The following is a 26,398-nucleotide window of genomic DNA, read 5'->3' as shown; positions in this document are numbered from 1 at the left end:
GTACCGATTTTTGTTCATGTACGTCAAACCGTATTATGGGGCTTGAGGCGCAAAGTTTTTTCTGTCTGAACCAATCAGATGAAGGGTGGGCGCGCTTTTTGCCGTCTAGCGTCGCCACGGTAATGCTTTTGAAAGAGAAAAGTAATGCGTGGTGTCGGAGGGTGGAGACGCACGTTTTGATGTATAACACACCTGGGTGCACGTTACGGTTCGGGCCGTATTAACTGCCGAAGGAATGGCATAAATTAGGCCAAAATGACACGATTAATTGAAAGTGGCCGACATCCTGTTCGGTTTCGGGCATGACCCCAAGAGACTTTTGTTTAAGTTGCGCCATGATACAGGTGTGTACCGATTTCCGTGCATGTACGTCAAACCGTATTGTGGGGCTTGAGGCACAAAGTTTTCAAGGGGGCGCTGTTGAGCCATTTTACCACACCCATCAAAGAAAGAAAGAAAGAAAGAAAGAAAGAAAGAAAGAAAGAAAGAAAGAAAGAAAGAAAGAAAGAAAGAAAGAAAGAAAGAAAGAAAGAAAGAAAGAAAGAAAGAAAGAAAGAAAGAAAGAAAGAAAGAAACACGCATACAGAGAAAATCATGGCGGTACAGATGAGAGGATAGTAGTTAAAATCAGATCACTCAAATGAACGACGATCATACAGTACAGCTGTATCTCATGGTCCAGAATGTATGATATTATATTAATCTTTTATACCATATTATATTACATGTTGTTATATCATATTAGCGTACCCAGTAATATAGCATATTGTATTATTATATTGTATGTTGCTTCATTTCATATATTTTTGACTGTACTATATTGTAAAATTATATATCATAGCGATTGCATTATTATATAATTTCATTTATAACACTAATATACAATTCCTCACACACACACTCCTTCCAAATTTTTCTTTTTTTTCCGTTATGTTTTTTGTTTTAAAGTTTGTTATGTCTGTTATTCAAATATATTAATACATTCATTAATATGCTATACTGTATTTTGTATTGTGTATATTGTGTGTGTGTGTGTGTGTGTATATATATATATATATATATATATATATATATATATATATATATATATATATATATATGTGTGTGTGTGTGTGTGTATACCTGAAGTGTGACTACCTGCAGAACGTATTTTAGCATGAAAGCTTGCATATTTAACGTACATCAAGCATCCTGTATCATAGCTACATGTCTGCCGTTTGTAACAAAGCAAACCGCGTGAAAATCGGTTGAAAATTAAGCAAGTTATAGTTATTTTACTTATGCAGACACCTCCTTCCACAATAGAAGTGAACGCACTAGAGTGAAAGTGATACCGATCCAAGATGGCGGCCACGCCCGACGTTCTCAGGCAGTCAATGTGGCGCCTCGACCAAGATGGCGGCCGCGCTGAACATCAGCCCCTCCCCCCGCGGGAGCTGCGCGCGCAAACCAACCATAACATTTGTAAATACATATAATATAAACTCCTAAGTATGTGTTCATGTGAGTGTGTATATATAAATATATTGTATAATTATATTGTCAGTGTGTTGTTTTTTTTCTTGGTCTACTTATCATTGAATATAAACTCCTAAGTATATATTTACAAATATTATGGAAGACAACACAGTAAGCAGGCTATTAATTAATGACATCAATAACCATTTACCCGATTTTTGTTATCTGTGACTGTGATTGTGGGAAAGTATGACGAGGGGGGGCTTTTCACGGCAGGGGGGCTGAATCCGGCACAACACCGGCCCCCCGGAGCCCCCGGGTTCGGACCTCCGGGTTCGGACCTCCGGGTTCGGATCTCCGGGTTCGGACCTCCGGGTTCGGACCCCCGGGTTCGGACCTCCGAGCCCGGAGTTCCTCGACGGTCCGGTCCTTATGCGGCTCCGGAGCTAAGCTAAATACTTAGCCCATGCAAAGATCATATAAATATAAATGACATAAAAAAAACCTGAACTTACCGCTGACTCCTGTCAGTTACCGGGTCCGTGCTGTGGGATCTGATCCTTTTATAAGGGTTAATGTCCATGCAAAACCTCATCTTAACTCTCCCTCACTGTTCAGCAGCCACGGCTGCTAAACACTGGCTGCAGCTGGAGCGGACTGAGCTGGTGGTGGGCGTGGTTTCAGCAGCGGAGGAGACCGAGGGGTGGTGTGCATTTTGGTGACGTAAAGAAAATGCACAAATCTAAACGGCCTCACAGAAACCACATGACACGGGGGGACTCTGTAAGGGTGGGGGCGAGCAGACCCTGCAGATTTTCATGGGATTTCATCTTTCCTGTGTTGGCAGGGTGAACGTCAGAGATGTAGTTATAACACTGCATACTTGTGAATAATTATAAACATTGAAAAACGTACTTTTATATGAAAATAACCAGAAACAGATAGCTATAACATGGTATTTATATACTGCTTTAATGAACATTATTTTTATAGCCTATAAGCTATAAATATTATTTTTCTATTTTAATAAAATTAAATGTTTTTCTCTCATTTCAATTAAAACAAAAAGGAATATTATCGGTTTTAATGACAATTATTGTACATCACAGCTAATTGTAAAATACATTGATTCAATTTGATTATATACAGGAATTACAGGCTATGATAATAATAGAAAAGAAAGAAAAATGACTCAAACAAAAAAAAACAGTGAGTGAGACAGGCAAGACAGCGACAACCAATGCAAGTGGGATGTCAACAGTGTATACATATTTCAAAACACAGACAACAACTTCTGAGCAAGTGGTTTGTTGAGCAGATATTGGAATTAATCTCAGATATTTGCATGAGGTCACTCTCACTCTCAACTAAATAAATAAATATATATAAATACAACAACACACCCCTCTCCTCTTAAAATAAATTCAAATAAACAATCAAACTTATTTCCTTATACAATTTATACAAAAACCATATGTCTTTGTAAAAGAGCATAATACAAAGTCTTTCAGAATAAATGTACGTATTTTTAACGTGTGACAGCATCCTGTATCATAACTACATCTCTGCCGTTTGTAACAAACCAAACTGTGTGAAAATCGGGTAAAAAGTCTGGGAGTTATGGATGATTGCAGTCCATAGAAACTATGCACTAAGCAAATGATGCCCTGTCCAAGATGGCGGGCGCATCGATCGGCACCCTCCCCAAGATGGCGGCCACGCTGAAGATCAGCCCCCCCCCCCCCCCCTGCGGGAGCTCAGCCCCTCCCCTCTCCTCTCTCAGGATCTGACTGAGACACAGCCTGATCACACAAAAATATTCATAAAAAATACACATACTTTTATGGAAATCACATGATATTTTCTCATTATAGTAAACAACATATCTATGAAGTCGGATGTCAATTTTGACATTTTGTGACAAAGACATAGCTTTTTATGTTATTAGTTCATTTTTTTAATTTTTAGAGTGACGAAGTTGTTCAAAAATAATATGTTCCAGTGTATGATTTTTTAGTCCTGTTGTAAGCTATCTGAAACTGCCATTTAATTTTCCTTACACAAAATCTCTGATTTTTAATTAATATTTTACCAGAAATACAGAGTGACATAAAAATGCCAATTCCTTTCAAATTACGGCCACGATACGCGACACGGTCAACAAGGGACCTACTGACAATCATATGTGTCGATTGTATTAAGATTGGATGAACGAAACAGCCATTACAGCACATAATTTGATGAAAAATGTATACCTGACCAAAAGGTGGCGCTATGGAGTTCATCCAAGATTGTCATATCCACTTGTTCAGAATGGAAGCCTGATTACATGTATTGATTTTGGGTTGATTCTGACCAATTATGTTTAAGTTACAACAACTTTTATGTTCATGGCGAGACACCGAAATTTGACAACCTCTGACAGCGACGCCCTTTGATAAGAACTTACAGTTTTCTCTGTCAGTCATCGTCAATGTCTTACCTATTATCTGACCAACTTTGAGATCAATCCACTCATCTCGCTTGGAGCACAGATGCATACTACAAGACATGACAATTCCTGGTGCCAACAGGTGGCGCTACAATCGATCCTGAATATTCCACCATAGATGTCTTCAGGCTCAGTCTACAATCATGCACATACGTTTTCAACAACATCAAATCATGTATTGCTGAATTACAGCCAATTGATGTTTGATGGCGAGGCTTAAAAATGACCTCAAACTTCGGTGGATCACTACGGTCAAGCCCTCTGCTAAAAACGTAAAAGCTTCGCAATTTAGCGTTGGCCATGTGTCTAGATTGTACAAACCAAGTTGTGAGCCAATCTGATAAAATCTCTAGGAGGAGTTCATTAAAGTACGAGGCCTGGAAATGACCATAATTCATGAAAAATGACATTTTCTGTTCAAAATGACGGACTTCCTGTGTAACTTAGAGCATGGGTCCAAGAGACTTTTTTGTAGGGCTTTGTCAGATATAATAGACACATAAAGGACATTGCTGTAAGTCAAATCATATTATGGGGCTCTTCAAAAACATAAAATAGGTGGCGCTATAGAGCCTAATCCTTTTTGACCCATGCCTGTCGCCCATAAAATACGTAATTTTACGCGACTCTGGAAGCGTGTGCAAAATTTGGTGAGTTTTGGAGCATTTTAAGTCCTCCAAAAAGGCAATTTATTTACGGCGAGAAGAATAATAATAATAACTAGAAAATTTCGGGAAATTTTGATATGGGCATGCCCTACCGCCCATTCGTCCCCTCTCGCCGCTTTGGTTTGGGGCTGTAGTGGTTGTGTTTAGGGTGGTTCTATGTCAGTTTGAGGTGTTTTTACGCTTGTATTTCATTCATTCCTGTGCTCCCAATAGTTATTAATGGGGCGCGCTTTTTGGCATCTAGCGTTGCCACGGTAACGCTTTTGACTGAGAATAGTAATGCCCATCGAGGCAAGATGGAGACGCATCTAACGATGTATGCCATGCATGGGTGCACGTTCCGGTTCAGGCTACGTTAACGGATAGGTTTTTTTTTTCACCATGGTACAAAACCCCATCCGAATGAATGGGGCCATTTGGCCTGGATTTTGACAGAAAATTTCCTTAAATCCCAGCTTCATGAAATTTGAGTATGTTGAAGTCCACAGCGTGCCGAGTCAGGAGACATTTGTACGATGTCTCTACGATAACCTGTTGCCTAGCAACAAGCGTCCAAATTCAAACAGAAATTTAAAAAAAAATGAAAGGTCAATATCGCAAAAACTGTAATAATTAGCATAATGAGGTTGTAGGGTCCGTTAGTGTCAATCGGGCCGAGTGTTTGAAAGTTTCAACGATGTCTCTACGATAAAGTTCGGCCGAGCAATAAGCGTTCGAATTTTCGCCTTTTTTTTTGCTTTTTGGCGTCGAGCGTTGCCACGGTAACACTTTTTACTGAGAAAAGTAATGCCCATCGAGGAACGATGGAGACGCATCCAACGATGTATGCCGTGCATGGGTGCACGTTGCGGTTCGGGCCGTATTAACGGACGAAAAAATGTGCGGAATAATAATTAGAAAATTTCTGGAAATTTTGATATGGGCATGCCCTACCGCCCATTCGTCCCCTCTCGCTGCTTTGGTTTGGGGCTGTAGTGGTTGTGTTCGGGGTGGTTCTATGTCAGTTTGAGGTGTTTTTACGCTTGTATTTCATTCATTCCTGTGCTCCCAATAGTTATTAATGGGGCGAGCTTTTTGGCATCTAGCGTTGCCACGGTAGCGCTTTTGACTGAGAATAGTAATGCCCATCGAGGCAAGATGGAGACGCATGTAACGATGTATGCCATGCATGAGTGCACGTTCCGGTTCAGGCTACGTTAACGGATAGGTTTTTTTTTCACCATGGTACAAAACCCCATCCGAATGAATGGGGCCATTTGGCCTGGATTTTGACATAAAATTTCCTTAAATCCCAGCTTCATGAGATTTGAGTATGTTGAAGTCCACAGCGTGCCGAGTCAGGGGACATTTGTACGATGTCTCTACGATAATCTGTTGCCTAGCAACAAGCGTCCAAAGTCAAATGGAAATAAAAATCAAAAATGAAAGGTCAATATCGCAAAAATTTTAATAATTGGCATAATGAGCTTGTAGGGTCCGTTGGTGCCAATCGGGCCGAGTGTTTGAAAGTTTGAACGATGTCTCTACGATAAAGTTCGGCCGAGCAATAAGCGTCCGAATTTTCGCCTTTTTTTTTGCTTTTTGGCGTCTAGCGTTGCCACGGTAACACTTTTTACTGAGAAAAGTAATGCCCATCGAGGAACGATGGAGACGCATCCAACGATGTATGCCATCAAGGGGTGCATGTTCCGGTCGGTTCAGGCTACGTTAACGGATAGGTTTTTTTTTCACCATGGTAAAAAACTCCATCCGAATGAATGGGGCCATGTGGCCTGGATTTTGACATAAAATTTCCTTAAATCCCAGCTTCATGAAATTTGAGTATGTTGAATTCCACAGCGTGCCGAGTCGGGAAACATTTGTACGATGTCTCTACGATAACCTGTTGCCTAGCAACAAGCGTCCAAAGTCAAACGGAAAAAAAAAAAAAAATGAAAGGTCAATATCACAAAAACTGTAATACTTGGCATAATAAGGTTGTACGGTCGGTTAGGGACAATCGGGCCGAGTGTTTGAAAGTTTGAACGATGTCTCTACGATAAAGTTCGGCCGAGCAATAAGCGCGGGAATTTTCGCCTTTTTTTTTGCTTTTTGGCAACTAGCGTTGCCACGGTAACCCCTATTACTGAGAAAAGTAATACTCATCGAATCACGATGGAGACGCATCCAACGATGTATGCCATGCATGGGTGCACGTTGCGGTTCGGGCCGTATTAACGGACGAAAAAAGAGTGCGGAATAATAATAAGAAAAGGGAAACCTTTTCTAGATACTAATATATCGCCTTCATTTTCATGTTTTTCCTCGTTTTTCCGGCCGTGTTTTAGTTTTTGGGGATTTTTTTTTTCCGCATGGACAGCAAGCTAGATAAATCGTCCCAGAAAACTAGCTGGTAGTCACTTTTTTTATTTTCTTGATGAATGCCAAGGCTTCATCTGGCGACGTGAAGTCCCGTTGCTGGGTTGCACGCAGCCGGGCGGGGTACAGCAATCCAATCAATCTCCCGCAGCTGACGGCGCACATCATTAAAGGCAGCGCGAGCCCGCGCTGTCTTGGCGGTCTGGTCCGGGAAGACGGAGATGGTCATATTCCGAACCTTTATCCACTGCCGCTCTCTCGCCTTTCTGAGGATATCAGCGCAGTCCGTGTAATAATGAAGCTTGGCCACTATAGCGCGGGGCCGGTCACCGGGCTTGGGCTTTGGCATGAGAGTACGGTGAGCCCTGTCAATCAGCGGCTCCGCGTCGAGGGCGAAGGCTTCCGATAAGAGCTTGGACACACCGGCTGCAGACGAAGAATCAGGATCCTCCTCCGGTACACCAATAATCCGTATGTTCTGACGACGAGACCTTGACTCTAAATCCTCGCATCTGTCTTCCAGCCTCACACATTCTTTCGACAAGTGTTCAACCTTTTTCTGAAGAGCAACAATGTCGTCTGCGCAGATGGAAAGAGACTGCTCCATCCCCGTAACTGTAGCTGTGAGTCCCGCGACGTCCGCTTTCATGGAGGAAATACTGCCAGAAAGTTCTGTTGTAAGGGAAAGCAGCTCGGACTTAATAGAAGTTAAATTGTCACTCAATGCTGCTTGTAGCTCTGTCTTAAATATAGCCGCAACATCATTACGAAGAGCGGAGAGCAGTTCCGTCTTGAGCTGGCTGAACTCCGCGGCGGGAGCCGGTGCGGCGCAGGTGTTCTCCGGGGGAGGAGAGTCACCGCGGGGCGAGGGGACAGCGTGAGCAGCAGGCCGCGGGTTAGCTGGAGGGTTATTCCCCGCTTTGATGGACTTTGGAGGCATTTTCGTGGTAAGTTCTCAATGTAACCGCGTTGAAAAGAAGTTAGTTCAAACCCAAGCCGTGGGAGTAATTCAAATAGTGCCAATAAATGAAGAATTAAATTAACTCTGCAGGAGCTCCGCTAAACACGTCTCACCCCATGTATCGCTAAGCCGGAAACCCGTGTTAATAAATTCAGATTAATTTGAATGAGAGAAGTTGTCAGTGTTTATTTTATACATATTTGTCACAGCTGCTGGTTGCAAAGGTCTGTGCTCAGTCTCCTTCCTTCACTGTTATTCTGTAACGTAGGCTGGCACGTAGGAATAACAGTTACTTTGAGACTGATTTTGCTGTTTAGTTATTATTTTCCTGATAAGTCAGGTGCTGCCCAGTTTTGATTGATTCATTTTCATAAGTAAATCTTCTTTATTAATCATTAATAATTATCGTTAGATAATTATTGATAACTCTTTAACAACTGAATCAGCAACCCCTTTTGTGGCACAATTACATTGTTGAAAAATGTCCTGATGTTGATGGAAAAGTTGAGCATATGTTGCTCCAAGAACAAGGATTTTCTGCATTAATGCTACTATCACAGAAGTACAAGTGAGCTTTGTCGAGGGCCCTGATACCTCATACTATCAGAACCAGTACTGGAGTTGAGGAGGGATGAGGGGGGATGAGGGAGGATGGCATCCCCCCCTGAAATATTCCATCCATCCATTATTTATACCCGCTTTATCCTTTTCAGGGACAAGGGGGTCTGCTGGAGCCTATCCCAGCTCATTTCAGGTGAGAGGCAGGAGTTACACCCTGGACAGGTCACCAGTCCATCGCAGGGCCACATATAAACACAAACCATGCACACTCACACCCCCTGAAATAAAAACGGTCCAAATCATCCCCCCTGTAAAACTGCCATCCGCCCTTTCCATCCCTTATGTCATTTCATCAATGAATGTGGTTTTACTGCTATTTCAACATTTAGAGTCATCATCAGAAAAATAACACCAGAAAAATAACTTATTTGACAATTTTTACCCATTTCAAGTCAATTTTCACTTGAAAAAAGTAGGAAAATCTGCCAGTGGGACAAGATTTATTACATGCAAAAAAATCTTGTTCCATTGGCAGATTTTTCTACTTATTTCAAGTGAAAATCTACTGGAAACAGGTGAAAATTATTGTTTTCTCCAGTGATGAGTCTTGTTTTAAGTGTAATGAGATTTTTTATTACTAAAATGAGACATTTTAACTAGAAATAAGACAAATATTCTTGTTAAGATTGTGAGTTTTTGCAGTGATCCATTTTACTTATCCTGTGAAGGACAGAGTCATATTGATAAGTTCAGAAAAGTGTTTTTTATTGTTGTGTTTTGATGTTTTTGATGTAAGCCCAGCGGATATTTAAAGCTTACAGAAGGCTACATTTACAGTAACTGCTGCTATGTCATTCCTGCATTATTTCTGCAGGTGTTTTGGTCACTGCTATTATTTGTAATATATTATATTATTTGTAATCAGCACAAATTATCTGTCCCCATATGATAAAATCCACCATCCCCCCTGATTTTCTTTTACAACTGGAGTACTGATCAGAACCCATGTCAAAGAACTTGGACTTGTTGGTGATAACTTGCTGGTGCTTTTCATCTTTGGGCCACAGCACATACAGTAGCATCTTCCCAAATCGACCTGGAACACTGATTTATCTGATTTATCTGATGTCTCTGAGCCGACAGATGTCCATGCTGCCTCCAGCAGGCTTAGCATAATAATGCCTCTCTTCTGCACAGTAAGGTCAAATAAAAGAAAGCAACACTTCACAAAGGCTTCCCACACTGATCTCTTGTCCATGTAGCTCTTGATCCAGTAAGTTTGTCCTGGTATTCACTGAAACGTGTCCAGATTCCTTAAACAGCTTGAAGATATTCACTGTAGAAGAACAACACATGCAACCCCTCTTCAATCTTTCTTTGAAGAACATTACTTTTGAACATGCCAGTGATTTTTTTCACACATCTGGTGCAGATCCTCTGCCTTTGTTCCTAAAAGATTCATGCACACTACTTTGGTACCAAATCATAATTACAATCACCTGCTGGTGATGACTGTTTTCTTTTACCCTCATACGCTAAAACATCCAGGCCTGAAATACAACAAGTGATCTACATTAAATGGAAGTAAGCTGATGAGGGGGAATAGGAAAAATATATATTTCATACTAGGGCTGGGGATCGATTCAAATGTCAAGAATCAATTCGATTCCGATTTCCGATTCTTAAAATTCAGAATCGATTATCAAGATTTGATGTGATCAGATGTCAATCAGTTCCCAGAATGCTGATAGAACTGCTTTCAGAAACATTGTGGGTCAGAATTATCAAACGGATCCAGGGAGGAAACAGAGACGGATGAAATCGGTTTGATTTTTTTCCCACATTCCAATTAAATTTTTTCCATTTTCGGTCTATTTTGGTTTTTAATTTTTGAGAATTTGGTTTTTAGCATTTTATGCAAATGTAACCCCAAGACAGTATATAAAGTAATGAAATATAGACAATTTATGCAATTATAACTGAAAACTTTAATGTTTTCATACCTTTAAACATATTTAAAGGCATAAACATGGCACCAGTTATTCTTGTGTAATGATGAAAAAAAATCGATCTTTAGACATACAAATCGATTTTTAGCAATTAATATGAGAATCGATTTAGAATCGGAAAATCAATTTTTTCAATACAGGCCTATTTCATACCGCCTGGAAAGAAATGGAGGTGTACCTGGCTGACAGAATGTAATGTGGACCATGTGGACCATGTGGACCATGTGGACCATGTTTCAACGTTGTCATTCGAGGGGGAAAAGATTCGCCTGCTTATTTATTAGCTTCGCCTTTTAAAGGCTGACGTATTTCAGTTGTCTGTGCTGTAAAAACATAGCGTTCACACGCAACTGTACCAGTAGCATTAGAATCATCGTCAAGTCCTCACACACTTCTAAGTTGTTACTCATCTGCTTAAGAAAAGCTGTTCTCTCTTACAGCAGGCCTACTGACGAGAAACCGTCTTAATAACATGCACGTTACTTTGCTTTGCTCTGGTTAATGATGCCAACAAACTGAAAGCACCTAAATGGAGCTCAGCTTTTTGTTGTTTTTAATGTGTTGGCTCTGTCTGTTCTGTTTTTCTGATTTAACGAGATAATTATCTCAGAATTTTGAGAAAAATTTCAATGAAAAAAAAAAAATCTGCTGTTTTTCTGAATTAACCATCTGGTTAATTCAGAAAAACAGCTGATTTTTTTTTTCACAACCTGCAAGAAGCTGTCATTCACTTGAGAGCTGGATTTCATGGAAGCAAACATGTTCCTGTCCAGTTTAATACAGTTTTATTTTGCCTTTGGTTTGAAACATTGGGAGATACTCTTGTCTTTAAGTTATATCGATGGTATTGTTATTAGTCGACTTTGCGCAGGCACCTAAGGACTTTGCAGTTGTTCAGACAGAAAGCGATTTTTCTTTTTCCATCAAAACCTTTCTCAGAATTTTCACATAATTAACTCGTTAATTCAGAAAAACAGAGCAGATTTTTTTTTTTTTCAAGTGAATGCAATACGCTTCCGTATTCGGTTCTGCATTTGCTTGTTTTAGACCTGCTGAAATATGCTGAACATTATTAATCAGACAAAACACATGGATGCACATATATACATTTTATTTATAAACAGTAATAAAAAGAGACCAAAAATATAGATCTTGCTGTAACATATATACATGTAAAGGCTGAATTAAGGTTGCGGTGCAGTACCCCCCGCGGCCACTAGTTAGCGATCTTTTTCTGAATGGTTTATCCGACTTTTTCCGGTCACAGTAAATCAAAGAGATAAGGACAACTATTGTGCAAAAAAACAAAACAAAAAAAATAACATATAAACAAAGAAAAGAGCCCTGAAAGTTCACTAATGCTTCAAACCGGAAACCGGAAATGCTTCGCTTCCAAGTGAACCAATCACAGCCCTCTCCGTCTGTGTCTCCTCGACGCGTAGTTACAATTTTCAAGAGGTGCACGTCAGTGACGGCGCAGGTGACGGTGTTAGTAACACTGCTGATCTGTTGCACTCAGCTTTAGAAGAAGTTGCTCCTTTGAAAAGGAGGGTTTCTAGCCACAGGAGCTTAACTCCCTGGTACAATTCAGATATTCGCATGTTGAAACAAAGCGTGCGTAAAATAGAAAGGAAGTGGCACTCTTGTAAGTCTGTAGACTCTTATCGTGAATGGAAAGATATTCTAATAGTATATAAAAAAGCCATTCGCAAAGCAAGAACAGCTTATTATTCAACGTTGATAGAGGATAACAAAAGTAACCCACGTTTTCTGTTCAGCACTGTAGCCAGGCTGACAAAGAGTCACAGCTCTGTGGAGCCGTGCATTCCTGCAGCTCTCAGTAGTGAGGACTTTATGAGCTTCTTTAACAGTAAAATCACGAGAATTAGAGAAGAAATCAACCAGCCGGTTGTGGGCGTTTCTTCAGCTTTAGCGACTTCCCTAGGTTCTGACTTGACTCTAGATTGTTTTGATCCTATAGACCTCCCTGAGCTGACTTCACTTGTTAATAGAGCTAAGTCTACCACATGTATGTTAGACCCTATCCCGACTCGACTATTCAAAAATGTTTTTTCTCTTATTGGTGTGACAATACTGGACCAAATCAACCTATCCCTAAGCTTAGGATATGTACCACAGGTTTTCAAAGTGGCAGTAATTAAACCTTTACTTAAAAAACCTTCCCTTGACCCAGACACCTTAGCTAATTATAGGCCAATTTCTAACCTTCCATTTGTATCTAAAATTCTGGAAAAGGCAGTTTCAAGCCAGTTATGTGACTATTTGTATAGAAATGATCTGTTTGAAGTCTTTCAGTCAGGGTTCAGAATGCATCATAGCACAGAGACAGCACTGGTTCGAGTTACGAATGACCTTCTTATGGCCTCAGATAAGGGATTAGTGTCCATATTGGTTTTACTGGACCTCAGTGCTGCTTTTGACACTGTTGATCATGGCATTTTACTGCACAGGTTAGAGCATGTTGTTGGGATTAAAGGGACAGCTCTACGTTGGTTTAAATCATATCTATCTGACAGGTTCCAGTTTGTTCATGTATATGAGGTTTCTTCAGAACAGTCGAGGGTCTGTTATGGTGTTCCGCAGGGTTCAGTGCTAGGGCCAATCTTGTTTAGTTTATACATGCAGCCGTTGGGAAGTATAATCCAGAATCACGGCATACACTTTCATTGTTATGCTGATGATACGCAGCTCTACTTGTCTATGAAGCCGGATGAAACAGAACCGTTAGTTAAACTTCAGGCATGTCTTAGGGACATCAAGGACTGGATGTCCAGAAATTTCTTGCTTCTAAATTCAGATAAAACAGAGGTTATCATTCTTGGTCCAGAGCATCTTAGGAAGGGACTAGATGGTGTTGCGATGGCTTCCAGTGCAACTGTGAGAAACCTTGGTGTTGTTTTCGATCAGGATTTGTCGTTTAAACCATATGTTAATCAGGTTTGTAAAATAGCGTTTTTCCATCTCCGTAATATTGCAAAAATTAGGAAAATCCTCTCGCAGAGGGATGCAGAAAAACTAGTTCATGCGTTTGCATCTTCTAGACTGGATTACTGTAATGTGTTGTTAGCAGGATGTCCAAGTAATTTGCTGAATAGGCTCCAGCTGATCCAGAATGCAGCAGCACGAGTGCTTACAGGAATCAGCAGGAGAGACCACGTCTCTCCAGTGTTAGCGTTGCTCCATTGGCTACCTGTAAAATTCAGAATTCAATTTAAAATGTTATTACTTGCATATAAAGCCCAAAACGGCTTAGCTCCGCAGTATTTACAAGATTTGATAGTGCCTTATGTTCCTGGCCGAGCTCTCCGCTCCCAGGGTGCAGGTTTACTCGTAGTTCCTAGAGTATCTAAATGTAGATTTGGAGGGCGGGCGTTCTGCTATCAGGCACCATTACTTTGGAACCAACTTCCATGAAGTTAAGTGATTAAGACATCAGTATCCTTGGAGTTTGTTTTCATATCAATTCACATTACCCTCATTATATGAGCAAAAACAATTATTTTCTAATCATAATCACCCCCTATTGGCTGATTGGTTTCAGATTTTGTTCATTCTTTCCATAAAGCCATGACCAACAAGCCTATAAAGTCCCACAAACATTGAGTACTAGTTAATACTAAAATTTGAGTAATGTTGAGAATCTTGAATCTATGAGCGAGTTTTACTGTCAAATCAGTGATATTAGAAGTTACATTTTTATAAAAATCTGAATATCATACCAAGTTCATGAGAATGAACTTCAAGATCAAGACCCAGATGAATGTAATTTATAATATTACATGTGTACAGTAATTTTGGGAAAAAATAATCTAATTTGAGAATACTGTTGTTAATCCTATGAGAATAAAAGTCGTAAATTACTTGAGTAGAAATGGTAACACAATGGATATGACAAATTTAAATTTGATCATAGTACAACACTAAAAGTTGCCGTATTCTGGAACAGAGATAAGGACATGAGGCTCAAAGTCCTGACTTTGGGAATATAAACATCAAATGAGAGAAATAAAGAGAATAAAAATCAACTAGTTACGGAAGAAAAATTACAATATTATGGGATTCATTCTTAATAGCTGAGGATAAAAGTCAAATTACAAGGAGAATGAATGGGATATTAATTTATTATAACTTGCAAAACTGAAGAACAAATTCAACATTATTTGTTTTTTTTACAGTGTATAGTGTGAACCATAAATGGTCCAAACTTAAACTGGGTTCACACTGCCTGGCCCCCCCACCCCAGTCTGGCCTCCGGCAGCAGGGTCCCCCCTTATGATCCAGGTCCTGGTCCAGGTTTCTACCCCCTTATGATCCAGGTCCTGGTCTAGGTTTCTACCCCCTTATGATCCAGGTCCTGGTCCAGGTTTCTACCCCCTTATGATCCAGGTCCTGGTTCAGGTTTCTACCCTCTTATGATCCAGGTCCTGGTCCAGGTTTCTACCCCCTTATGATCCAGGTCCTGGTCCAGGTTTTTCTTGCCACTGTTTGGCTTAAGGCTTTTCTCCCACTATGGGAGTTTTTACCTGCCATTGTTTATATAATAATTGCTCGGGGGTTTATGTTCTGGGTCTCTGGAAAGCGCCTAGATCAGGGGTCGGCGACCCAAAATGTTGAAAGAGCCATATCGGACCAAAAACACAAAAACCAAATATGTCTGGAGCCGCAAAAAATGAAAAGTCTTGTATAAGCCTTAAGCCTGAATTATGGTTCCACGTTAAATCGACGCCGTAGGGTACGGCGTAGGCTCTGCGTTGGTGTAACGTGGAACCATAAATCAGCCTTTGGAATGAAGGCAACACATGCTGCATGTATCTATATTAGTTATAACTGGGGGAAGATTTTTTTTTCATTATGCATTCGAGAAAAAGGCGAAATGTCAAGAAAAAAGTCGAAATGTCGAGAAAAAAGTCGAAATGTCGAGATTAATGTTGAAGTACTATCTCGAGTAAAAAGATCAAATGTTGAGAAAAAAGCCGAAATGTCGAGATTAAAAAGGAAAGAAAAAAGAGAAAAAAAGGAAAAAAAGAGAAAAAAGAGAAGAAAAAGGAAAAAAAAAGAAAAAAAGAAAAAAAAAGGTCAAACATTTTTTAAAAAGCTCCAGGGAGCCACTAGGGCGGCGCTAAAGAGCCGCATGCGGCTCTAGAGCCGTGGGTTGCCGACCGCCGGCCTAGAAACAACTTTTGTTGTATTAGACGCTATATAAATAAAATTGAATTGAATTGGTTTGGGCGGCCTGCGGAAGACTTTTCTTGTTTTTTCTAAGCTTTTTGGACTTCTTTTCACATTTTTTGGAGCTACATGTCACCAGTAACATTGCCGTACGTAACTTAATTTTGTATTCAAGGTACCCCTGTTATGATCCTAGTCTCAGCCGCGGTCACAACCTGTGGGTAGGGACCAAAAGAACGGCCTTGTGGACAAGAGAAGTTCAAATTAATTTCCTCTGCAGGGTGGCTGGATTCTCCCTCACAGGTAGTGCAAGAAGTCCTTTCATTCACTGCTTTGCCACATAAAGATTAGCCAATTCAAGTGGTTCAGGCATTTGTTTAGGAGCCCGGTGTGGTCCTGAACAAATTGTGGGGAGGTGGGGAGACCCTGAGGCAGACCCAGGATGGATGGATGGATGGATGGATGGATGGATGGATGGATGGATGGATGGATGGATGGATGGATGGATGGATTGGTCCATCAAATCAGACCTTTAGTCTTATACACAGCCTTGCATTCAAAAACGCCCACCTGTCACACTGCACACATGAGTCCTGTACACCGTCTGCATCACGCTCTCTTTTTTTTTTATCACAAAATAGTGAACATATTGGAAACAATGTTGGGGTTTCAGTGTCTCGCTCACGGACACTTTGATACATCAAGAAGAATTTTTTTTTCTACAAACGGATAGTTAGGAGGAAAACCCTCGAGGAGGAAACCCGTCGAGCCACCTCTTACTGTAGCACCCGATCTTACGGTACAGTAATCCCTGGCTATAACACGGTTCACCTTTCACGTCTCGCTGCTTCACGGATTTGCATTGTGCATCGTGTTCTGCATTCTGATTGGGTAAACAGTCTCCCCGCTTCTTCACTTCCTGTGTCAATAACGTTGGTTGCTTAGCAACAAGCCGAGAACAGCCAATGAGCTTCAGCAGCAGCTCAAGAACGGGACCTTTGATGAATCGTTCATTACAGTCTCAGATATAATCCATGGTGGGATGTCGGTTTATAAGAATCTTTTTGCCCAGAAGAAAAAAGAGCGACAACAACGACCCATAACTATGTTCTTCTCTCGAAAAAACACACCTGCACCGCGGCTTTAGGAGAAAAAGACGCTACAGAGCGAGTCAGGATGCAGCGGCTCAGAAGAGCAGTGGAATACGCGCCAGTCACAAATTCTCCTACTGTACTTGTTGTATTTTTTTTCATAATAATTTTTCATTTTCTTCCGTTCAAATCCAATTAATCGGGTCGCGTGGGGCGGTGCTAATCTCCGCAATTTGAAGCCTTGTATAATAATTGTTAAAAAAAAAAAAAAGGTTGCTGCTTCGCGGATTTCACCTATAACGGGTTCTTTTTGGAACGTAACCCCCCCAAAAAAACAGGGATTACTGTACTGCTCTTTGTAGCGTCCTAACAGTTCCAAACGGAAAGTGAGACTCCAGGTCTGTCACATGTCACTGGATGAACACAAGGTGCATTCTGGCGTGAGTAAAAAAAATCAATATATAATGTCAATATATTTCCGCTTTTTCTCCCTGAAATGGCAAACATCTTTTGAACAGTGGTCGTAATGCTTTGCTGTCAGCCCTGCCCCCGAGTGAGGTGTAAAGTGCTTTAGGTTCACTGTGAGCCTGTCTCGCTGTAAATGCTGATGATGCTAGCACTGTGTGTGAGAGCAGGAGGAGTAGAGGTACAGCAGGATGAAGCAGTCGATCAGGAGGATGGTGTAGAAGCACCTCTGCGTCTGCAGGCTCCGTCCCCTCTGGAAACGAGTGAGCAGAACGGCCAGCAGTAAGAAGAAGGTGGCAGTGTTCAGGAGGAGGAACAATCGAATGTAGGAGGCTGTGTTGGAGAGACCTTCACTTCCTGCCGTCGCCACAATGTGCACCTCCTTGAATTTGCGGCCCTTAATGAAGCCGCCCTTTCTGTTCTTGCGGCCTTCTGCATAATCCATAAAGGCCCGGGAATCTCCGTCCCCTTCCTCTGGACTGTCCTCATACGTACGCTTCGAAGTTCTCTGTCTCTCCTTCTTTTCACTTACCTCAACCTGTGCAAAAATGTCAGGCATATTCTCCGTAAGTTTCTCCCCGAGGTTTATTTTCTTTCCTCCTTTACCTTTGCTCTGTTTCCTGGACATAGTGAATATCTTTTCGATGACCTCCTCCTTCTTCTTCTTGTCGGAGAACTGAAGGAGGCGTTCTGCAGTCTTACGGAAGCTGGCGGTGTTGAGGACCCGTCCCAGGATGTGCCTCTCCATTTGCTGGAAGACTGGCTTGACGTGCTGGAGATTGTCCTCCACCACACTGACGTACTCCTCCACTTCGGCGGGCAAGTGGTCCGCCATCGCTGCTGCCCTCTCAAATACAATCTTCTTTTGGTCGACCAGCACCATGGCGAACAGAGGCCTACTCACCACCTCTCCAGTCAGCAAGTAGATGGTGTAGGTGTGCTCCTTGGTGGCGATATAAATATCCACTCTCTGATTGTCCCCACGCAGGCTGAAGCTCTGTACATCTATATCTGGTCCAAAGAAAATATAGGCCATCCTCGTATAAGGGTACCTCAATGGCATTGTGACGTTCACATAGTTAGAGCCATTATATGGGTACCCTCGGGGGTAATTCCAGTAACCTACCATCCCTTTGTTGCTGTTGTTTGTATCGTCCATCCAGAACATCTTGTATTTATCTTCTCCGTGTGACACAAACGCTCCATGAACATGGTCCACTTTTATACTGTGGAACGGCAGCTCTGTGTTGTGAAAGAAGGCACCCATGGCCCTGGCTGGGCTATCTGGGTCCAGGTGGATGTGGTCCACCAGGAGCAGGAGCTGTGGGTGAAGGAGGAGTAGGTTCCTCTGGAAGTTCCTGATCTTCAGTTCGGGATTATAAGCCGAGTGGCCCTCACCTCGGATGAAGACGATATCCTCCCTCTTCATTACAGCTTCGACCCTTCCCTGGGCATCAGCTGCCAGGCCCACCTTGTAATTCAGCCACTTGGACTCACAGGCCTCTGTAACCTGTCCAACCCAAGGCCTAAAGCAGCTCCCTGAGAGGGCCGGCCCAAACAGCACTACATTGTTCAACAAAGTGTACTTGGGTCCGTATAGTGCTTCTGTGATGAACGGGACACCGTTGGGCGCAAAGGTGAAAGAGTTTTGATCAGGGTGCTCGTGGCCGGCGTTAAAGTTCTTCCACCCTTTGATCCACTCTTTGTACTTGTTCTTGTGAACAATATCAAAGATGGCGCGTCCCCCTATTTTGCCGGACTTGAACGAGAGAAAGGAGCGGTTGGTGTCCGCGGGTAAAGCGCTGCCATACGTGACTACGCCCCAGTCCTCGAAGTAGTGGAGTTGAGGCATTCCAAAATCTGCTGGTGCTTTTGGGATCAGGCCTGGGTCGTACCTGCAGAACAACGGCAAGCAGATATCAGACAGAGAATCTTAGTATCTGGAAAATATACTGGAAAAACATAGATTGAACAGAACAAACACAGAAATGCCAGGCATGTCACTGATCAAAACAGGGTGTTGGATGATTTGCTCTGCTGATATCAAATCCAGCAGCTCACCAGATGAACTCTGTGTGGAGCGTGCACCAGCGCTGGCCCTTTCCAGCCTGGCCCGGCCCTTCAGTCACCCGGTTTTGATGAATCAGATCTGCCAGCCAGTTTCCACTGCCGTTACGCAACACATAACGGTCCAGGAAGACTAGCTGACTCTCTGGGCCGTAGAACCAGTTGTAGTTGGAATCTGCAATGGCGATAGTCCGCTGAAATCCTGGTAAAAAAAAGCATAAACAATTGACTTTAAATCAATGCAATCAATTTATGATCCCAGATGTATGGTAAACTTCTGACGCATCAAAGTAGCCATCTTCAGGCTTCAACTGAACACAGTTACTCCTTCCTCAATGGAGAACAAATATTCTTTAGAAAGTTCTTCAACTCTGTGGAAGAAGTCTTCATAAATGTGTGACACTTGTAGGTTGCTTTTCTGTCCAGTTCATCCAAAACCAGCTCGATGTGGTCCAAGTCTGGAGACTGAGCTGGACCCTTCATGTTTTTAAGATTACTATCTTGTTCTCTTTCCTAAGATAGATCTGACATAGCTTGGCCTAATGGTACCCTAACACTTACCAGAAGGTATTAACCCTAACACATACCAGAGGGTACTAACACCAACCCAAGCACATACCAGAGCTAACCCTAACACATACCAGAGGGTACTAACCCTAACACATACCAGAGGGTACTAACCCTAACACATACCAGAGGGAACTAACCCTAACACATACCAGAGGGTACTAACCCTAACACATACCAGAGGGTACTAACCCTAAAATATACCAGCAGGTACTAACCCTAACACATACCAGAGGGTACTAACCCTAACACATACCTGAGGGTACTAACCCTAACACTTACCAGAGGGTACTAACCCCAACCCTAACACATACCAGAGGGTACTAACCCTAACCAAACCAGAGGGTACTAACCCTAACACATACCAGCGGGTACTAACCCTAACACTTACCAGAGCGTACTAACCCCAACCCTAACACATACCAGAGGGTACTAACCCTAACACATACCAGAGGGTACTAACCCTAACACATACCAGAGGGTACTAACCCTAACACTTACCAGAGGGTACTAACCCTAACACATACCAGCGGGTACTAACCCCAACCCTAACACTTACCAAAGGGTACTAACCCCAACCCTAACACATACCAGAGGGTACTAACCCTAACACATACCAGAGGGTACTAACCCTAACACATACCAGCGGGTACTAACCCTAACAGATACCAGCGGGTACTAACCCTAACACATACCAGAGGGTACTAACCCTAACACATACCAGCAGGTACAAACCCCAACCCTAACACATACCAGAGGGTACTAACCCTAACACATACCAGCAGGTACTAACCCCAACCCTAACACTTACCAGACGGTTCTAACCCTAACACATACCAGCAGGTACTAACCCTAACAGATACCAGCGGGTACTAACCCTAACACATACCAGAGGGTACTAACCCTAACACATACCAGAGCGTCCTAACCCTAATCCTAACACTTACCAGAGGGTACTAACCCCAACCCTAACACTTACCAGAGCGTACTAACCCCAAGCCTAACACATACCAGATGGTACTAACCCTAACACATACCAGCGGGTACTAACCCTAACACATACCAGCAGGTACTAACCCCAACCCTAACATTTACCAGAGGGTACTAACCCCAACCCTAACACTTACCAGAGGGTACTAACCCCAACCCATACCAGCAGGTACTAACCCCAACCCTAACACTTACCAGAGGGTACTAACCCCAACCCTAACACTTACCAGAGGGTACTAACCCCAACCCAAGCACATACCAGAGGGTACTAACCCCAACCTTAACACATACCAGCGGGTACTAACCCTAACACTTACCAGCGGGTATTAACCCTAACACATACCAGAGGGTACTAACCCTAACACTTACCAGCAGGTACTAACCCTAACACTTACCAGCAGGTACTAACCCTAACACTTACCAGTGGGTACTAACCCTATCACATACCACAGGGTACTAACCCTAACACTTACCAGCGCGTCCTAATCCTAACACATACCAGAGGGTACTAACCCTAACACATACCAGATGGGTACTAACCCTAACACTTACCAGCACGTCCTAACCCTAACACATACCACAGGGTACTAACCCTAACACATACCAGAGGGTACTAACCCCAAGCCTAACACATACCAGATGGTACTAACCCTAACACATACCAGAGGGTACTAACCCTAACACATACCAGAGGTTACTAACCCTAACACTTACCAGAGGGTACTAACCCCAACCCAAGCACATACCAGAGGGTACTAACCCTAACACTTAACAGAGGGTACTAACCCCATCCCAAGCACATACCAGAGGGTACTAACCCCAACCCTACGACATACCAGAGGGTACTAACCCTAATACTTACCAGAGGGTACTAACCCCAACCCTAACACATACCAGAGGGTACTAACCCCAACCCAAGCACATAACAGAGGGTACTAACCCCAACCCTAACATTTACCAGAGGGTACTAACCCCAACCCTAACACTTACCAGAGGGTACTAACCCCAACCCATACCAGCAGGTACTAACCCCAACCCTAACACTTACCAGAGGGTACTAACCCCAACCCTAACACTTACCAGAGGGTACTAACCCCAACCCAAGCACATACCAGAGGGTACTAACCCCAACCTTAACACATACCAGCGGGTACTAACCCTAACACTTACCAGCGGGTATTAACCCTAACACATACCAGAGGGTACTAACCCTAACACTTACCAGCAGGTACTAACCCTAACACTTACCAGCAGGTACTAACCCTAACACTTACCAGTGGGTACTAACCCTATCACATACCACAGGGTACTAACCCTAACACTTACCAGCGCGTCCTAATCCTAACACATACCAGAGGGTACTAACCCTAACACATACCAGAGGGTACTAACCCTAACACTTACCAGCACGTCCTAACCCTAACACATACCACAGGGTACTAACCCTAACACATACCAGAGGGTACTAACCCCAAGCCTAACACATACCAGATGGTACTAACCCTAACACATACCAGAGGGTACTAACCCTAACACATACCAGAGGTTACTAACCCTAACACTTACCAGAGGGTACTAACCCCAACCCAAGCACATACCAGAGGGTACTAACCCTAACACTTAACAGAGGGTACTAACCCCATCCCAAGCACATACCAGAGGGTACTAACCCCAACCCTACGACATACCAGAGGGTACTAACCCTAATACTTACCAGAGGGTACTAACCCCAACACATACCAGAGGGTACTAACCCCAACCCAAGCACATAACAGAGGGTACTAACCCCAACCCTAACACATACCAGAGGGTACTAACCCCAACCCTAACACTTACCAGAGGGTACTAACCCCAACCTTACACAGGAGGGTTTTTAGAAAGAGGGTTTTTAGAAACCACTTACAGGATACACTTAGTCATTTGTTTAATCAAAGCATTCAAGCACACAACCAGCTACACGGATACAGTTACAACGAGAAGTTTACGTTCAGCACAAATACAAACGTTCTGTCTCAACGTCTGATGGAACAGTTGAGTAAACTGCTTACCAGAGGGTACTAACCCTAACACATACCAGCAGGTACTAACCCCAACCCTAACACATACCAGAGGGTACTAACCCTAACACATACCAGCAGGTACTAACCCCAACCCTAACACTTACCAGAGGGTACTAACCCTAACACATACCAGCAGGTACTAACCCTAACAGATACCAGCGGGTACTAACCCTAACACATACCAGAGGGTACTAACCCTAACACATACCAGAGCGTCCTAACCCTAATCCTAACACTTACCAGAGGGTACTAACCCCAACCCTAACACTTACCAGAGCGTACTAACCCCAAGCCTAACACATACCAGCAGGTACTAACCCTAACACATACCAGCGGGTACTAACCCTAACACATACCAGCAGGTACTAACCCCAACCCTAACACTTACCAGAGGGTACTAACCCCAACCCTAACACTTACCAGAGGGTACTAACCCCAACCCAAGCACATACCAGCGGGTACTAACCCTAACACTTACCAGCGGGTATTAACCCTAACACATACCAGAGGGTACTAACCCTAACACTTACCAGCAGGTACTAACCCTAACACTTACCAGCAGGTACTAACCCTAACACTTACCAGTGGGTACTAACCCTAACACATACCACGGGGTACTAACCCTAGACTTACCAGCGCGTCCTAACCCTAACACATACCAGAGGGTACTAACCCTAACACATACCAGAGGGTACTAACCCTAACACATACCAGAGGGTACTAACCCTAACACTTACCAGCACGTCCTAACCCTAACACATACCACAGGGTACTAACCCTAACACATACCAGAGGGTACTAACCCCAAGCCTAACACATACCAGATGGTACTAACCCTAACACATACCAGCGGGTACTAACCATAACACATACCAGCTGGTACTAACCCCAACCCTAACACTTACCAGAGGGTACTAACCCCAACCCTAACACTTACCAGAGGGTACTAACCCCAACCCAAGCACATACCAGAGGGTACTAACCCCAACCTTAACACATACCAGCATGTACTAACCCTAACACTTACCAGCGGGTACTAACCCTAACACATACCAGAGGGTACTAACCCTAACACTTACCAGCAGGTACTAACCCTAACACTTACCAGCAGGTACTAACCCTAACACTTACCAGAGGGTACTAACCCTAACACATACCAGCGGATACTAACCCTAACACATACCAGAGGGTACTAACCCTAACACTTACAAGCGCGTCCTAACCCTAACACATACCAGCAGGTACTAACCCTAACACATACCAGAGGGTACTAACCCTAACACATACCAGAGGGTACTAACCCTAACACTTACCAGCGCGTCCTAACCGTAACACATACCACAGGGTACTAACCCTAACACATACCAGAGGGTACTAACCCTAACACTTACCAGACGGTACTAACCCCAACCCAAGCACATACCAGAGGGCACCAGCCCCAAAACATACCAGCGGGTACTTACACCAACCCTAACACATACCAGAGGGTACTAACTCTAACACTTACCAGAGGGTACTTACCCCAACCCAAGCACATACCAGAGGGTACTAACCCTAACACTTACCAGAGGTTACTAACCCTAACACATACCAGAGGGTACTAACCCTAACACTTACCAGAGGGTACTTACCCCAACCCAAGCACATACCAGAGGGTACTAACCCTAACACTTACCAGAGGTTACTAACCCTAACACTTACCAGAGGGTACTAACCCCAACCCAAGCACATACCAGAGGGTACTAACCCTAACACTTAACAGAGGGTACTAACCCCATCCCAAGCACATACCAGAGGGTACTAACCCCAACCCTACGACATACCAGAGGGTACTAACCCTAATACTTACCAGAGGGTACTAACCCCAACCCTAACACATACCAGAGGGTACTAACCCCAACCCAAGCACATAACAGAGGGTACTAACCCCAACCCTAACACATACCAGAGTGTACTAACCCCAACCCTAACACTTACCAGAGGGTACTAACCCCAACCTTACACAGGAGGGTTTTTAGAAAGAGGGTTTTTAGAAACCACTTACAGGATACACTTAGTCATTTGTTTAATCAAAGCATTCAAGCACACAACCAGCTACACGGATACAGTTACAACGATAAGTTTACGTTCAGCACAAATACAAACGTTCTGTCTCAACGTCTGATGGAACAGTTGAGTAAACTTCTTAAACTCACTCAGTTTGCACGGATATCAGATCTGAATTTTACAAACACTAATTAAGAGCTTCTGAGACACTAACTGACATCTTGTCAGCTCATTGGAGATATATTTTAATGCCACCTTCAGATGGCAAAGGGAAAGGGTTTCTTCGCAAGACGTGATGGAAAAAGACAAAAACATCAACACATCAGGAAAAAATCATGGATCTCCAGGTCCAATTCATCCTTGTATGCAAGGTCCAGCCTTTATGTGCTCAAAGAGTAGCATACAAGCATGGGAGCAAACAGCCATCACACCAATCTGGAAGTACATGACTTCAGTGTCCCCAGAGGACAATATGATTTGGGGGGAAATGTGCACATTAACTCACAACAAAAACAAAAGACCTTGCAAAGATGCCGGCTGAAATTAGAAAGAGAGTATCTTTTCTAAGATACTCTATTTCTCTCTTTTTACCCATGTTCTGGGTCTCTGGAAAGCACCTAGAGGCAACTTCCGTTGTAATAGACGCTATATAAATAAAATTGAATTGAATTGACATAATTTTTATGGACAGGATTTCTAGGCGCAGCCAGGGGCCGGAGGGGATCCGGTTTGGGAACCACAGGATTTCGTCTCTGCTTTTTGCCGATGACGTTGTCCTGTTGGCTTCATCGGACCGGGACCTTCAGCATGTTCTGGGGCGGTTTGAGGCTGAGTGCGACGTGGCAGGGATAAGAATCAGCCAATCCAAAAACGAGGCCATGGTTCCCCACCGGGAAAGGGTGGCATGCCTTCTCCAGGTGGGTGGAGAATTCCTGCCTCAGGTGGAGGAGTTCAAGTATCTTGGGGTCTTGTTCACGAGTGAGGGAACGATGGAGCGGGAGATTGACAGACGGATCGGTGCAGCGTCCACAGTTATGCGGTCGATGTACCGGACCGTCGTGGTGAAGAAGGAGCTGAGTCGAAAGGCGAAGCTCTCGATTTACCGGTCAATCTACGCACCTACCCTCCCTATGGTCATGAACTTTGGATAGTGACCGAAAGGACAAGATCGTGGATACAAGCGGCCGAGATGAGTTTTCTCCGCAGGGTGGCTGGACGCTCCCTTAGAGATAGGGTGAGGAGTTCGGTCACCCGGGAGGAGCTCGGAGTCGAGCCGCTGCTCCTTCACATTGAGAGGAGTCAGCTGAGGTGGCTTGGACATCTGTACCGGATCCAATGGACGCCTCCCTAGGGAGGTGTTCCAGGCAGGTCCCACCTCCCTAGGGAGGTGTTCCAGGCATGTCCCTCCTCCCTAGG

The 26,398-nt window shown here is 43.2% G+C and overlaps 1 protein-coding gene across 1 annotated transcript in view; it reads right to left on the bottom strand.

The window, feature by feature from the left end:
• Nucleotides 1-13,720: 13,720 nt before the first annotated feature.
• Nucleotides 13,721-26,398, bottom strand: part of dse (dermatan sulfate epimerase) — a 93,477-nt gene continuing 80,799 nt past the window's right edge. The window contains exons 5-6 of the mRNA XM_061746904.1: nt 19,314-19,521; nt 13,721-19,147 (exon numbers count right to left, since the gene is read on the bottom strand). Coding sequence (XP_061602888.1) covers nt 17,401-19,147; nt 19,314-19,521 — 1,955 coding nt within the window. The 3' untranslated portion in view covers nt 13,721-17,400. The remainder of the gene's footprint in view (nt 19,148-19,313; nt 19,522-26,398) is intronic.

Source organism: Cololabis saira, chromosome 18 (genome assembly GCF_033807715.1).
Source record: "Cololabis saira isolate AMF1-May2022 chromosome 18, fColSai1.1, whole genome shotgun sequence".
Lineage (NCBI taxonomy): Eukaryota > Metazoa > Chordata > Actinopteri > Beloniformes > Belonidae > Cololabis > Cololabis saira.
This window is presented reverse-complemented; position numbering and strand designations above follow the sequence as displayed.